The sequence below is a fragment of the Plecotus auritus genome (assembly GCF_963455305.1).
Source record: "Plecotus auritus genome assembly, chromosome: 5".
Classification (NCBI taxonomy): Eukaryota; Metazoa; Chordata; class Mammalia; order Chiroptera; family Vespertilionidae; genus Plecotus; species Plecotus auritus.
In genome coordinates this window covers 164,606,690-164,623,426 of record NC_137776.1, presented here as the reverse complement: position 1 = coordinate 164,623,426, position 16,737 = coordinate 164,606,690, and the positions used below count along the sequence as shown (strand labels likewise).

Below are 16,737 nucleotides of genomic sequence, written 5' to 3'. Positions count from 1 at the left end.
TTTTTATTGATAATCAGTATAATTCCACTGTGTGGATGTGTGTGTTACGTTTTATCGGTCAACTTTATGTGGGAGGAGACTTGCTGGATCAGATGGTAAGTGTATGTTTAACTTTTTATTGCCCCAAATGCTCCCAAGTGGATGTGCCATTTTATACTCCAACCAGCCCTGTGTGAGATTATCTTTGTCATTTTAATTCAATTATCTTATTACTGAGTTGTAAAGGTTCTTTACATTTTTTAGTTAAAGTCCTTTGTTCAGTAATCACTTTGCAAATATTTGCTTCCCATCTGTTGCTTGCTTTTTCATTTTCTTAATGGTGTCTTCTGAAGAACAAAAATTTAATTTTGATGACATCTAATTTAATGATTTTTTTCTTTTACTGTCCATAACTTTTGTATTGTATCTAAGAAAATGTTCCCTAACCAAAGGACAACTTTCTATTCTTTTTCTAGAAGTTTTATACTTTCAGTTCCTTCGCTGAGGTTCACATTTTGATTTAATTTTTGTGTTGGGAGTGATGGTAAGGGTCAATGCTCATTATTTTGCATATGGAAGTCCAACTGTTCTAGCACTTTTTGTTGAAAAACCATCTCTTCCTTATTGCCTTAGCACTGGGATGCAAATCAATTGAGCACATATCTGAGGATTTATTTCTGGACTTTTTCTTCTGCACCACTGATCCAGGCATCTATTCTTATGCCAATACCACATGTTCTTGGTTACCATAGCTTTACAGTAAGTTTTGACATCAAGAAGAGTGAGTCTCCAATTTTGTTCTTTCTCCACACTGTTTAGGCTATTCTAGGTCCTTTGCATTTCCATATACATTTTATTCTCAGTTTGTAAATTTCTACCAAAGGACAAAACCTACTGAGATTTTGACAGAGATTACATTGAATATGTAGATCAATTTGGGAAGAATTACCAATATTGAGTCTCATCCATGAATGTGGTCTTTATTACATTAACTTAGTTCTTTTATTTCTTTCAATGATATTTTGTAGTTTTCAGTGTACAGCTTTCACACCTCTTGTGTTAAAATTTATTAAGCATTTTATTCTTTTTAATGTATTAGCAATGAAATTGACCTGTTTAAAATTTCATTTTCAGATTTTCAATCATCAGCATATAGAAAAATCATTGATTTTTGTTTATTGACCTTATATCTTGCAACTGTGTTAAACTCATTCTAGTAATTTTAAAGTGGATTACTTAGGATTTTCTACCTACAAAGATCACCTTGTCTGTGAACAAAAACATTTTATTTTTCTTTCCAATTCTTATGCCTTTAATTTCTTGTTCTTGTCTTATGGTCCTTGACTTTTGTACCTGAATTATTAGCAAAAGTCTCTTCAGTGCATTGTACACTGGGACTCCTATACCTGTTTCATGAATGCTGAAATCAGATTCTTGTATATCCTTCACCCTAATGAATGACTATATTTAATAGTGCATAAAAGCCTGCCAGTCAAAAATTCTATTTCAGCAGCACTGCTATCTTTGTTTATAAAATAGTATTGGATGATAATTATTTAAAAAATGTGAACTGCATTTTGCACTTATCATTAAGAAAAGAAGGAATAGAAATGGGAAAAAGATAGTGCCATCAGTAATAAGCAGGAGTCTCGTAAACTTAATGGCAATTGAGACAAAGATGAAAATCATTAGCCGTGTGAAAGCGGCAATTCTGTGGCATCAATTAGGTGTTCAGCGGACTTAATAAGCTGGTCAACCACAAGAAAGAGTAAAACTAAAGAACATAACTTGGCAACTGAACATATAACATCAAAGTCATGTCTGAAATGCAAGGTATCATCAGTGATTTTATCATACACGTTAGGTCCTCAGGAACGTAACTGCCTTTGTGACATGTACAACCATTGTTCTACTTGAACATAAATCAGCTCACAGACACACTGAAGAACACAGTGGATCTCAAAATGTGGGAAATACCAGGACTTCCTTTAAATCTTACAAAACTGCCGAGAAAGGTATCACGATTCCCATTTAGAAATCACAAACCAGACACAGAAATGTTAGTCACTTGCTTAAGTTATAGTCAATAGTGGAGACAAGACTCAAACCCAAGTCTGTTTGGCTCCAAACGCGGCCTGTTTTCCTGAGCAACCCAGTTCCCGGGTGCAGATGCAGATGCCCAAGCCCGGCCTTGCTCGCCTGCGCAGGAAGCCTCTGGTTGCACATCTGCATGGCTTCTAACGCCGGGATTTCCCCAGTGACTCACAGGCTACCCTGCAACAACTAGGGAAGAATGATCATCCTGGCTTGCTCTAGCCTAAAACTACCAGCCTCAAGTTTTGAACACAACCCTATATAATAAAAGGTGATATGCAAATTAACCCTCACGTCCTCACAAGATGGCTGCCTATGACCAGGCCGGCAGGGGGGTTAGTGAGGGATGACCAAATGACTGAACAAGCAGGCTGCGTGGGGCGACTAGGCTGGCAGGGGGGTTAGTGAGGAACAACCAAATGACTGAATAGCAGGCTGCATGGGGCGACCAGGTTGGCGGGGGGGGGGGGGGGGGGGACCGTGAGGGGCCACCAGACCAGCAGGGGGGGCAGTTGGGGACAACCAGGCTGGCAGGGATGGGGGCAGTTGGGGGCGACCTGGCCGGCAGCGAGGGGCAGTTAGGGGCGACCAGGCCAGCAGGGGGGGCAGTTAGGGGCGATCAGGCCGGCATGCAGAGGCAATGAGGGGTGATCAGGCCAGCAGGGCAGGGGGGCAGTTAGGGGCGACCAGGCAGGCAGGCAGGTAAGTGATTAGGAGCCAGTGGTCCAGGATTGTGAGAGGGATGTCCAATCCTTGGGATCAGGCCTAAACTGGCAGTCGGACATCCCCTGAGGGGTCCTGGATTGGAGAGGGTGCAGGCTGGGCTGAGGGGAACACCCCCCCCCCCGTGCACTAATTTCATGCACCAGGCCTCTAGTAAATAATAAATAAAAAGATGTGAGGTGGTTACATAAATAAGATACATGGACATAAATTGAGAGCTGGGTTTGAAATCAGTGAGTGATTTTCCGGTGAGTTTGGGGGCAGAAATGCCCAGGAAGTTGGACTAAGAAAGGCTATTAAAGTTTTTAAGTGAGGTAATTCAGGCTTTTCTTCTCTGCTTTCATGTTTGGGCAGACACATTAGAAAATGAATGCAAAAAAGTTATCATAAAAATCATTAAACTGTGGCTGGGCGATAAAGTTCAGCCTTCTCTCTCAACACCCCACCAGGAAAATTCTAACCCTTGGGTGCAGATGACTCAGACTGAAGTCTTTACTGTAGTGTGGTTGTGCAAGGCCAGGAGAGAGGGCTCGGGCTGTATTTCCACGGTGAGGACACGGAGCGGGGGAGAAGCAAGCAACAGCACAAGTGCTTCTCCTTGTGCCCTAAGAACACACTCACTAGAGGCTGTGGATTTCTTGGTTAATTAGAAAGCCTTTCAACAGGCTCTTTCCAGAAACAAATACAAATCATAGCGCCCCCTGCACTTGGCAACGCACGAAGCCAGAAACAACCATCTCCATCCCGGAGGTGAAAAGAAAGGCCCAGTGAGAAGTGAGGAAGCTGTGCTGCATCACGGTGCCCTCTGAGCAGCAGCCCTTTTGAAGGAGATTCCCCCCTCCACACCTTTCATTTTACTTCCTGCATGAACCTGGTCACCAATCCCACTCCCCAAATAACACACGCATCTTACAGTCCATCTAGCGTTTACAGATCAAGTGGGATGCCCTGGAAAAAGCTTCGTAGTTAGCACAATATTAGAAACAGCCTACACAACCGAGGGACACGGTGGCATGGCCACCGGGCAGAGGAGGGGCCTGCAACTATGGGTTCACAGCCTGCCGCCTGTTTGTAAATAAAGTTTTATTAGAACATGACCATGCCCATTCATGGAGGTCTTGTCTATGGTGGCTTTCTTGCTACAAGGGCAGAGTTGCCATAGAGACAGTCTGGCCCACAAAGTCTAAAGTAACTACTATCTGGCCCTTTACAGGAAAAGTTGGTCAACCTTTGAGATAATATGTTTAAAATAATATGGAAAAATACCCATGTTAAAATGTTAAGTAAGAAAAAGGGTAAATCAGCAATTTTCAACCAGTGTGCTGCAAGAGTTTTTAAAACATGCAATACCTGACTACTTAGTCAGGGCACTGACCTCTTTTCCCTTAGACTGTCAAATGAAAAATGACAACAGCCAACACAATAGCCATCTCGTGTGAATGAATCAAAATTATACTTTTTTTTTTTTTGTCAGATCGGCAAAAAATATATTTTGGTGTTCTGCAGAATTTTAGTAATTAGTTTATGGGTGCCATGAGATGAAAAAGGTTGAAAATAGCTGATGAAAATCAAAGAAAAGTGGGCATAAGAGAGACCAAAGTGTTAAGCAGTTGGATTTGGGTGGTAGCCTTATGGGTGATTTTTCTTACTCCATCTATAATGACCTTACATCTCTTATGATAGAAAGAAACCGAACCTCACTGTAAACATGGTTTCAGTTCATGTCTGCCTTGCACGCAGCGCGTGTGACTACATTCAGCAGCCCCGCCCGGCTCGGCCCACGCACAGGTATGCTGAGGGTGGGAGGCAGGAAGTCCCGGCAAGTACCTTATGCTCGTCCCGAAGGTGGCTGTCCAGTTCCTCCGTGTGCTTGGCCTCGTAGTAGCAGAGCTGGCATTTGTATGGTTTCAGTTCATTGTGCTTTTCTATGTGTTGCTGGAGGCTCTCGTCACTGGAGCAGGTGAAGGTACACTTATCACAGCGGAAGACCACTCCCTGCAAGTACTTGGACAGCTTGGACCGGCACACTTCAATGGGGACCACGCGCTCTTCTGTGGGAGAGGGTGAATGGGAAGATGGGGATCGTTACTGACGGCAACATGAGAGGAAACTCACCCATTCAATTAGCTACTTCTTATGACTTTCAGCCCGTGAACCGCACACACAGACCCCTCTCCCCTCCCCTCCATCTTCTGAACAAACGTATTCGTCGACACAAACCGTGTTTCTTGAGACCAAAAATTCTTTGTGTATTACTATCCAGAATGGTCTACAAGCAGGGGTGGGCAGGCTGGACGGTGCTTGTTAAGGCTCAGAATGGAGGTGAGGGAAGGAGGGATAAGAGATGGGAAGTGGCGGCCGTTTCTGCCAACATTAATGATGATCGACAGGGACCGATTCCTACTTCTCCCCTGTGAAGTCTTTAAGGGGGCAGGACACAGACATTCCCCAAGCACCTCTGCACCACCACTGTGCGCCTTCCTAGCAACTCAGCGAGGCTGGAGCTATTCCCATTTCTTACAAATAAGGTGAGGGACAGAGCTCTTGGAACTTCAAAACCCACAGACACTGACATCGGCCACGCTGGGAGCTGTACCCCCATCATCTCCAATTCCATTCCTGTTCCCCTGCCTACATGTTCTCCAGGGGACAGTTCTCCTTTCCCTGAAACCAATGGCATGTCTAGTCTAACATCAAATCTGAAAACAAAGAAGCCCGTAGTACACTTTCATTCACTGAAACGCCAACTCCAGCTGTGAAGTGCTCACAAAATGGAAAGGCTGCGGGCAACCTGCGGGCGGAGGGGGTGGCGGCGTGGGAGATGCGGAGGATTTGTGCCTTTTCAATCCCTAATCTGACTGTCACAAGAGGGTGGGGGGGTGGGGGAATAAAAGAAGAGGATTTGGGTGCTTTCCCCGGGAACACCCGAACGCTGCAGGGCTGGAAACGCGTGCGTGCTTGTTTACGTTGCACTCCTCGCCCTCGTGTTTAACTGCTCAAATTAAATTTCACACCAGTCTGCCCAGAGCATCGGCACACGCGCCAGAAACCCATGCCTGGGATAAAATTAAAATCTGTGCTATTTATGCAAGGATCAAATATAGCGTGTGCTTTCACGCTGTCTGGATTTCAGAAGGCTGTCTGTAGGTTTACAAATGGACGCACACAACATATACTTACATTATTTAGAAACAGCGACGTGTTATTAAGTCAAGAAAGCATGATTTAGCCTCAGAGCCACTGAGCAGCGAGGTTCCCCGAATGTCAGTATTTGGTGCGCCGGCGGGACTCACCGGGGGAGCCCTCCCTTTGTTGTTGGGGTGTGTTGGGCGCCCGGGGAGATTTCCCCCACCCTATGCTGTGCTTAAGTCTCAACCATCACATCCTCACTGCAGGGCAAGCACTGCCTTGGGAGCCGTGAGTGCAGTGACTAATTGGCCAGCAAAGAAGCTGGGCAGAGGGAGCTGGAAGGTGGGGTCTGTGACCTCCCCGGGGCTCTAATGCACGTGTTAGTTTCCCGAAGCAAAGAGTCAGCCGCTCATTTAGAAAAAAGTATTTTTTAAACCGAAGGACAGCAGACAGCTAAGAAACACATGATTACGATGCAATCCACACATTTTCCTAGAAGGGCAAACGTTTATCAGCCTTCTAACCATTCAGCTCCACCGTTTGGTGTAAAGGAAGGAGAAAACGCTTTGGCATAAACCAGGAGCCTTAAGAGAGCCCGTCCGCCTCAGTGGATAGAGCGTCGGCCTGCGGACTGAAAGGTCCCAGGTTCGATTCTGGTCAAGGGCATGTACCTTGGTTGTGGGCACATTCCTGGTAGGAGGTGTGCAGGAGGCAGCTGATCAATGTTTCTCTCTCATCGATGTTTCTAACTCTCTATCCCTCTCCCTTCCTCTCTGTAAAAAAATCAATAAAATATATTTTAAAAAGAGAGAGAGCCCATCCGATGATGCTTGGTTCCTCTCACCCACAGCTTCTCACGAGTAGCAGGCCTGACATGTTGGGGCCGATAATTCCTTGTCTAGGGGCTGTCCTGTGCATCGCAGGATGGCGATCAGCATGCCCGGCCCCGACTCGCCAGATGCCAGCAGCACCCCCTCCTCCCCACGTGTGACAACCCAGAATGCTCCCCAAGGAGGCAAGGTGGACCCTGGTTCAGAACCACTGCTCTGGGCACCAGGCCAAGCACTAATGCCAGCTGCTCTGGGTCCGACATGAGTGGCCATGTTCCATGAGCAAGCTGGTGCCCACAGCAGCAGACGGGGTGCAGGCTGCACCAGGGGGACCAGCACACGGAGGGAATGCTTCCACTCGGGGTCGCAGGCAGTGCTGGCGTGGGCTTTTCTGGCACCTTCCTTGAGACTGCATCCCCCTTTGCGTTTGTTCCTAAATATTCTGTCATTTCTTCCACGTCCATCCATCCGCGGGCTCTGGCCTGTGCCGTGGGCCCTGGTCTGTCGGCCTCGGTGGACCGTTATGTTTTCCATAGAACCATGTCCGACACCTTGAAGACGTTCGCCCAGGCACCATCCAGGCTTCACTTCTCCCCCGTAAAGAATCGGTCCTTTCAACTTGTTTTTATAGGTCTCTGTTCGAATTCCTCTGCCACTCCGGTTCATTTTCTTCGCAGTGTCTAGTTTCGCTCTGTGTGCCTAAGTGAATTTTACGCGGTCCTGAGCACTCGGAACAACGCCGTGGAGTTTAAATAACGGTCATTAAGGCGAACGACCACTACGATTTATGAAGTGCTCCCCGCGTTTCGAGTGCGGTTAGGCCCCCTACCCCCACAGCTACTTTTCATTCTCCTAACACTGCACAGTCAGTTTTATCATCTTCGGTGCATGGATGGGGAACCGGAGAACCGACCTGTCAGCTCCAATTGTGACCTGGGAGCCCAGGCCTCCTGACCTTGGCCAGCGCCCTCCTCCGTCACCCCCAAGCACAGGGAACATCCCATCCGCATGCAGCCAATATATAAGCCTCACATTCCTAATCGTGTGAAAAGGCAAACGCTGTCGGTGTCTATCTGAATTTCTTTCCAACACCCTCTGGATTTGCTAGAAGGAAAGTTCCCTGCTTACTTACCCTGAAAGGTAGGGCTTCCCACTTCCAAACTAAGACGTGACCAACACCCCAAGGCTCTTCGTTGTATGGATTTTCACTAGCATTACTTGTAGAAAACTGTTAGCTTTTTCTTTCGAAAAAACATAGCTAACATGACCAAGATTAAAAAGCACAAACAGGAGAGATTTTGAAAGGCGGGCAATGAGCGACAGCGTTTTCTGAATGAGGTTATTCATTCCTGAGGCGAGTGGAGGACATAAAGTTAGAGGCGGGACCGTTTCTAGGTGTTTCTAGGGACTGAGCCCGTCTTGGCTGCAGAAGCTCGGCGCTCGGGACTTTTTTTCTGTGGGGGCAGCGACAACTGTGGGCCTTTCTTGACTTCACACCTCTCCAAGTTTCCCTGGGTAAGAAATCGGGGCCTGAATCACACTCATTGTGACTCGGCTTCCAGCGCTGGCTGCGAAAATATTATGACTTCAGCGGTCCGACTACAAGATAGATTGTGTCTCGCATCTCCTACTCACGTCTGGTGCTGCAGCTGGACAGACCCCGAAAGGCTGGCCTCAGAGACACGCCCGTGGAGGCGCGTGGGTGCCGGGGTGCCGCAGGACCGGGAGGGGTGTGCTGCCAGCTCCCGGGGCGCTCCGTGGACAAGCCTGCAGAGCTGCCGCTACAAAGTGGGGTCACTTCTGCTCAAAACAGCGAAAACCAGCTCCCTGTGGAGTCCAGCATCACCGAGTAAAAATTCTTCCTGAAAGGCAGACCACACGCGCCCGGGTTTCCTCGCACAGCGTGCCAAGTCCAAGGGAAGCGGGGAGAGACTTGGAAGTCATCCGCTCCAACCAACTCCGTGCGCAAACCATCACACATCGGAGCGCCCAGACCAAAGGCCCACCCTTTACTCCCTCGCAGCCAAAAAGCAACAAGGGTGAGTTCTAGAAAGCTGTTAGGAATATAACGAAAGATTCTTAAAAAAAAAAAAAAAAAAATTATCCCCTGCCCTGGCCAGTGTGCTCAGTAGTTAGAGCATCGGTCCATAGACCGAAGGGTTTCGGGTTCAATTCCTGGTCAAGGGCACGTACCGGGGTGGCAGGTTTGATCCCCGCCCTGGTCAGGGTGTGTTCAGGAGGCAACCAATGCATGTGTCTCTCTCACACTGATGTTTCTCTCTCTCTCTGCCCCTCTCCCTCCCTCCCTTTCTCCTTCCCTTCCACTCTCTCTCTAAAAAAGCAAAGGGAAAAATATCAGGTGAGGATGAACTGCAGCAACATCACCCCCTAACATAACCACATCGAGACACACAAACATAAGCACAACAGCTGCTGGTGGGAAGTTACTGAGTTTCGATGTGAGCCAGGTCACCACCCTCAGCCAGAGAGAGCTGAAAACCGCACCTCTGACTTGAACAGGCAAACATGTTTGATGGGGATGGAAGGGAACATGGAATCTCGCCGAATAAGATGAATGATTGGCCTTCTCTCTGCACATTTTTTTTTTTCCCTCAAGAAAAATGACACTGATCGGATAAATTAGGGGAGATTAGTTCTGGTCCAAAAACATACCCACCTACAAGTTTCAGTTAAATTCAGTGTCTGTGTAGATACTGGGGTTACAGGCTGGGAAACAGAAACTTTATGCTCACATGCCAACTGGAGAGCAGTGCTGGCAAATCACACAGCTCCATAACTATAATGCAAATATTTGGCAAAAAAAAAAAAATCAAACCAAAAATTCTGTGTTTCATCCCATAATTCAATCTGTCCACTGCAGGTGCCCAAGGTACATACAGGCAGAGCTCCGCATGAGGCCTCCTGCTTCCCAATGACCATAAATTCAATGGAAATAGACTCAGGAAACTATCCCTTTGTTCATCGCCGCTCCTCCCGTTAAAGTTCAAGTTCCCGCAGTGCACATGCCTTGCCTGACTCGTCATGGCTGTGTCCCAAGAGCTTAACACAAAGCTAGCACCCTGTGAGCATGCAGTCAATGGCACAGAGGGACCCACACAGGGAAGAAGGCCTGTGCAGACAGAGGCGGAGACTGGCATGATGCAGCTAACGGCAGGGGGTGCAGGAGCCACCCGAAGCCAGAGCCAAGGAGGGGTTCCTTCAGAGCAGCGGTCGCCAACCTTTCGGACCTCATGGATCACCAGCGGTCCGGGGACTACCGGTTGGCGACCGCTGCTCTAGAGCCTTCAGGGAGAGCACAGCCCCGGGAAACCTTGATTTCGGACTTCTAGGCTCCAGAATAGTGAGAGAAACGCTTTTGTTATCTTAAGTCACCCAGGAAACGAACAGACCTCACCTTAAGTCTTCACTACCTCCTGAAATGTTACCATGGCTGTTTGAAAGCCACCCGCTCCACCTTCCTGGACCCCAAACAGAAGCCTATCGGCCACTGTGAATCTCCCAAGATACCCGTCACTCACTACCTTATCCATACTCACGCACGCCTCACCTCCTCGAGGAAGGCAGGCGCTGGGTCTTACAGACCCCATTGTACCCAAAGAGCCCAGCACAGCGTGGCGTGTAACCAGCAAATAACAAATGCCTGCCGGATGCATGAATGAGCAGTACGCTCTCTTCCGCCACAGCCAACACACACCAGGAGCATTTCTCATTCAGATTTCCCGGGAGCGGAACAGATTCTCTCTTCCTTTCCTCCCTATTTAAACACACCCATTCGTCTGGGCAAAAAGCGAAGGAAAGTGCGATTCTGGGAGCAGTAGCTCCGTCTCAGGACCAGTTCAGCAGTTGTTTTTCTTGCCTTTTGTTGCAAGTATTTTAATTCACTGAGGCTTCAGAAAGACGTCTTAGTCTTAACACAGGCCCCAGAGACCAAAGACGTTTTCTCATCGAGGGAGCCGGGGGGCACAGGTGCAGAGAGGGCCACATCTTGTGCTGCGATCAGCCCCACTCAGCAAGGCAGACACCCAACCGTCTCTTGACTTCTCAAGACCAGCCTCCCACTGAGCTGCATTCCGAGTTGGGATGGCCAACCGCGTCCCCCATTAGCATTTAATCTCTAGCATTTCATCTCGCTCTGTGCCCCCCACTTCCTTATCTCGCTCCGTGTCCCCCTTCCTTGAGTTCTCAGCGCAGGGAGGGAAAGTCACGGAGCTCATTAGGATCGAAGCTCTGACCCTGCCAGGCGGGCAGTATGGGGAGAGAGGAAGTCCACTGCAGAGGTGAGGTCTCACCGTTCCTGTTTGCTTGGCAGCAGCACTACCCACGGCCCCTCCCAAGCTCTGAGGGGCCCAGGGACCAGAAGCCAGGTGACGGAGGCGGAACCCCAGGCGGGACCCCTCGGGCCAAGACTTCCTGCCTAAATGTTCCCGCGCTGCTTCTCCCAGCTTGCAGGGGCGCCACTTGTCTGGATTCAAACTTAGTAGAAAAAGAAACCGATTCCCCCAAATACTTCATTCTTTTTTTTTTTTTTTTTTTTTAAAGTATAGTTGACCCATATTCGTTATACTAGTTAACAGTATAGGTGTACGATATAGTGGTTCAACATTTTTATACCTTGTACTCTGATCACCCTACTAACTCCAGTAACCAATCATCCATCATCATGCAACCTTATCACAATATCATTGACTACATTCCCCTCCCCTTTCCACCCATCCCCCCATCCCTAAACAGAAACCTAACACTTTATTCTTGAAAATGAGAAATTCCTTATTAAAATCCCTAGATGCCCCCCCTGCCCCTGCCACTGTGAGAGGGCACCCCATGCCACCCTCCCCCGCCCCGAAAGCCGAGTCGGGAGGTTACCTCGGTGCAGCACGATGTGGTCGATCATGTTGCGCTTGTATTTGGTGTGATAGAGGCAGAGGGGACAGCGGAGGTCTTTGGGGCCCTCCTCGGGAACAGCCGAGTGCCCGGCTTCCACGTGCATAGTAAAAGCAGATCTGGGGGAGAGGCGGGGGACAGACAGGCGATCAGCGTGACAAGGGACTGTTTCACTGGAACGCACACCCCCTGCCAGCGACCTGGCTACAGGCTTCCCGTACGACGCCCTTGCTCGAGGGCCCAGACCACGGCCGACGCTCATGGTTGCCGAGCAGGAGCTCCTGGGTCGCCCACCCAACAATGGACCGTGGTCGCGCAGGGGTCACTCCTTTTTGGGAATTTTGCCCCTTGGCTGGATTCAAAGTTAGTATAAAAAGAAATGGGTTTCCCTAAGTACTTTCTTCTTCCTTTTTTAAGTATAGTTGATATAGATTAGTTATACTAGTTTCAGGTGTACCATACAGTGATTTAACATTTTCATACCTTATAATATGACCACCCCACTCATTCTAGTAATTGTCTGTCACTACACAAACTTACAGTATTATTGACTAGATCCCCCTCCCCGTTTCACCCATCCTCCCACCCCTCTGGTCGCCTTCCATTTCTGTGAGTCTACCTAACGCTTGATTCTGGAAAGTGAGAAATGGTTTGTTGAAACCGTTACAATAAAATCCCTACGAGAACGCCTTTCTCATCACGCCTGGAAGGAGAGGGACTACCCCTGCCTCATGGCTCTTCAAAGGTCAGGGGGCGGGCAAGGCGGCGAGGAAGCAAGCCCTGGCCAGTCGGTAAACGACACTCAGAGCCGTGGTACGGCCCGAAGGTGGACGAGTACCGCTGCCTCCCCTTCAGCCTTTTTGTTTTGTTTTGTTTTTGTTTTTAAATATATTTTATTGATTTTTTCACAGAGAGGAAGGGAGAGGGATAGAGAGTTAGAAACATCGATGAGAGAGAAACATCGATCAGCTGCCTCCTGCACACCCCCTACTGGGGATGTGCCCGCAACCACGGTACATGCCCTTGACCAGAATCAAACCTGGGACCTTTCAGTCTGCAGGCCGACGCTCTATCCACTGAGCCAAACCGGTTAGGGCATAATCCTTCAGCCTTTTTGAAAGTTCACCATTTTTAAAGAAAATATTTTTAATTGATTTTAGAGAGGAAGGGAGAGTGAGAGTGAGATAGAAACATGGACGATGAGAGAGAATCACTGATCGGCTGCCTCACGCATGGGGGTGTCCACGTTGGGAAGCTTTGACTTTTAAACTCGTTTGTTCTGACACAGCTCTTCATCCCTCCCACACACCCCAAAGCAGTCTTCTGGAACTAGCCTTTCGTGGTACAGACCGGTCCCAACCCCTGCATCACCCCCACCCCCCGGGCAGGGCCTCCCTTGAGCTCCAGGTAGGAGAGTGTAAGGAGCGTGTGGTGAGGGGCGGAGCAGGTGCAGCCACCTCGTTCTGCGAGGCTGTTCTTCATGCCACTTACTTAAAGCCTGTGTAAAAAGAGCAGTCCTTGCACTTGAAGAGCTTCTTCCCGCCATGCTTGTCCCTGTAGTGGCGCCTGATGCTCTGGATGTAGCCAGAGGAGAATTCACAGAATTCGCAGTGGAGCACCGCCTCGGCCTTCTGCTCCCCGGCAGCTCCGGAGAGAGGCACGGGGCTGACGCGGCTGTTGTTCCTCGCCAGCGCGGCCGACTGGTAGTGGTTCAGCTGCTGCTGCACATCTGGAGGCTCCGAGTAGGACGAGTCTGTGGACAGACGGGGGACATGACACGGACACAGAGAACACAGTGGGGTGACGCTCGGAAACCCCTGACGTTTGTTCCGCGGACGCCTTTTAAGGGGAGGGCAACGAGCGCCTCTTTCATCTTCACTGACACTCAGCCCTTCTCTGGGGAAAGGCGGGGAGGGAGGAAGCATCACGTCCTTTCCTCTGACTTGGAGGGCCCATACCACTTGGCAAGAAAACTCTGAGGTTAAAGGGTTCAGAGTGAAGGAAGAAAGGGAACTGTCTTTTGTAAAGGGAACTGCAGCGTGGCCACAGGACGCCCGTCCTTGTAGGTGAGGTGAATAAACCGCACCATGAGCCCAGGACCCGACGTGGGAGAGGCAGGTAAGGAGGTGCTGCGATATCCCCCCCTCTGCAGCCCGCAATCATTCAAACCTTCCCCTCCCCCCAAAAAAGCCTTTAGCAGAAGTGCTCTGGCACCCGGCACTCGCCAGCATAAAAATGTTTTATGCCTTCACAGTCGAGTGATTTAAATTTTCAAATATAAAAATCCAACAGTGCTCCCCTGGAATGGATGTTTAGAGCTGAGTCAGCATGGAGATGGAGATTTAGTCATAAATCCCATTAAAATGAAATGCAAACAGGTTTCCCTGAAAGGTGTTTTGAAGTTTGCCATTTGGATGAGAATGTCGGAAGCAACAGGCACCAATCTCAACCCCAGGAGCCTCCAAGGCCCGGGGCGGAGAGATGCAGCCTCAATGGCTGGGAAAATCGGAGTTTCTTCTTTGAATTATTATTAATAATAATAATTAAATAATTTCTTTGAAAAAAGAGAGAAAGTAAGAGAAAGGTCTTGAACCTTTTCCCAACACTCAGAGTTGCATGTTGAGGCTGGGAATTGGACAGCGGCCGCGGAAGGTGCAGCCCAGGGCAGCCGTGCAGGTGAATTTCAGTGGAACTTTCCTCAAAAGAACACACACGGCTCTTCTCTGCCCGCCTTTCAGGAAGCAGGGAGAGGGGACAAGGCCGCACCGGCCTCCTCCCCGTTAGACGGACCCTTCCTGTTCCACAGCACGATCCCCCGGCAGACGAGGAGGGTTCTCCACACCCTTATGTGATGAAAGCACTCCGTCCACCCCGTTGGCCTCTTCGTTCCCAAAAACAAAACCAGAGCAGCCTTCGCTTGCTGGGAAGGCATCTCCTGCCTTGGAAATACTAAGCCACCCTCTTCCTTTCCCGGCCTGCTCCCCACCCCCAAGCTGTGCTCCTCACGACTGAGAAAAAGCCCTTCGGAAATTGTACACGAACCTGCCAGACGCACAGAAAGGAAACAAAAGGAAACGTGAACAACACCGGAGCCTCCCCGGGTTTCTTACCAGGTGTAAAGGGAAGACAGGACACACTGAATTCATTCTTCCTGATTCTCTCATCTCCCTTTTCTCTGGTCCTCGACCTCGCCGATGAACCCACTCAGGATCACAACAATGCAATTGTCAACTTCTCATTCTTCCTCTCAATAGCAGGCTTGTTTACCATTTCAGGGACTGTTCGAGAGGTTTCCTATTTAAACCCTCAAGACCAGTTTCTGCTTAAAACGCGTATAATGCAGCACAAAACACCCCGCCTCTCTTGTTAACGCGGCAGCCGCGCACGGTCCCACCAGCACCCCGACAAGCCCGTCCCTCCCGGCAGTGCTCGTCCTGGTTCCCTCAGCTCCTCAGAAGAAAAGTTCTGTGACCTGCGAGGCCAAGGAGGGGCCAGGAAGCTGTCCACTCTCCATACACATGTCTCCTTAGACTCAGCCCGTTACTCTCTCTAGGGTCCATTGCACATTCCACTGATCTCAAAGCCCACAACCCAGGACCCTTCAGTCCGCAGGCCAACGCTCTATCCACTGAGCCAAATCAGCTAAGGCCAGAGGTAGAATTTGTACAAAGACGTGTCCGACTCTAAAGTCTGAGTCTTGTCTATTAGGCATCTGTACCCAATGGTGGGTCCCGTGATGCAGGTCAGAGGAAAGAGGAAGAATATCTGAGTGCCCCGCCATCAATAAACACACGGGAGAAAGGGCAGAGAGAGAAGGTGGCGGAAAGGCTGAAATAGGTGAGAAAACAACATTAGAATAGATAAAAATGGTAACCGAATAGATAAAAAGCAACATTAAACTAAATACGAAAGAAAACTCTAAAACAAGTAGTTTACAGCACATGGGGATAAACACAGTATGATTTGTGGGAAAGAAAAACATTCAAAACGATTTATATTTTTTTAAAAAGGTGTGTGTGGTGGGGTGGGGTGGGGTATCACACAGGAGATATTTCTACAAGCCTGAGGCACAGTACCCAGAACTGGGTGTCCGCCTGCCCACTGGCACGTAGTAGTGAGATGCGTGATCAGTTGCCTTAGAAAAATAATGCTCTACAAGTCGTCGGCTGGGATCTGGCTGGGAAAGGGAAGGTACAGGAACGCAGACGGGAGAGGGGTGCTTCAGGCTGGGCTTGGACAGCCCAGGACTTCAAACCAGGGGAGGGCTGAGTCCTCCCGCCCTCTCACCTAGGCATCTTCCCGGAGAAATGGGAAATGTCTTACTCTAATCCCAGCTCCCCAGAACACCTGCCAAAACCAATTTGAAGGTTTTATTTTTTCTTTTTTCTCCAGAAATTAGCCACAGCACAGAGACTGACTACTAAAGGAAATCTGACTTTACAAAGGCAAATGACACACAGTGAACCCCCTGGAAGGATAGGAGCATGGCCGAGGGAAGCTTTCTTCAATATTCTGATTCTGTGAACATCTCGACAACACCCTCTGGCGCCAGGCCACGTGCTGGCTCTCTGAGTTCAAAGTCAGAGAAGACGTGAGGGGGTGCCGTCTAGGAACTCGGATCTACCAGGCAGAGCACAGAGCAGCCGGCTGCTATGAAAATACAGGCCTGCTCCACATCTAGCAAACCTACTCCACAGTCTGAAGGAAATGAGAGGCACAGAGAACAAACGAACCGAAGTAACAGGAGGGTCTAACTACAGCAGGACGGAGAAGACACACGGAAGAGTCAGAATCAACCGGGCAGTATGTTGTGGGAGCCACAGAGGACGGCGCCCTGTGCACCGAGTGATCCAGAAAGGAAGCCACACAGGAGACCCCATTCTCCACCGTCTGCGGCCGTGTGTGAAGGTGGAGAGGTAGCAGAGGGGCCTGGGTGCCGGGAACCACAGGTAGTTCTATTTGGGCTTGATTTCTGTGCAGACTTGGGAGACAGGTTCTCTGGTCAGCGTGAATCAAGTACCAGGAGGGGGAAAAAAAAAAAAAAGACAAAAAGGGATGTTAGGCAAGCCCATTTTAGAGG

General features: G+C 49.1%; 1 protein-coding gene across 5 annotated transcripts in view; it reads right to left on the bottom strand.

The window, feature by feature from the left end:
• Positions 1-16,737, bottom strand: part of ZNF462 (zinc finger protein 462) — a 134,239-nt gene that overhangs the window by 18,856 nt on the left and 98,646 nt on the right. For all 5 annotated transcript variants that reach the window (XM_080667228.1, XM_080667230.1, XM_080667232.1 and 2 more), the window contains 3 exons: positions 13,149-13,410; positions 11,640-11,776; positions 4,624-4,847 (listed from right to left, as the gene is read on the bottom strand). In XM_080667228.1, the coding sequence (XP_080523354.1) occupies positions 4,624-4,847; positions 11,640-11,776; positions 13,149-13,410 (623 nt within the window). The remainder of the gene's footprint in view (positions 1-4,623; positions 4,848-11,639; positions 11,777-13,148; positions 13,411-16,737) is intronic.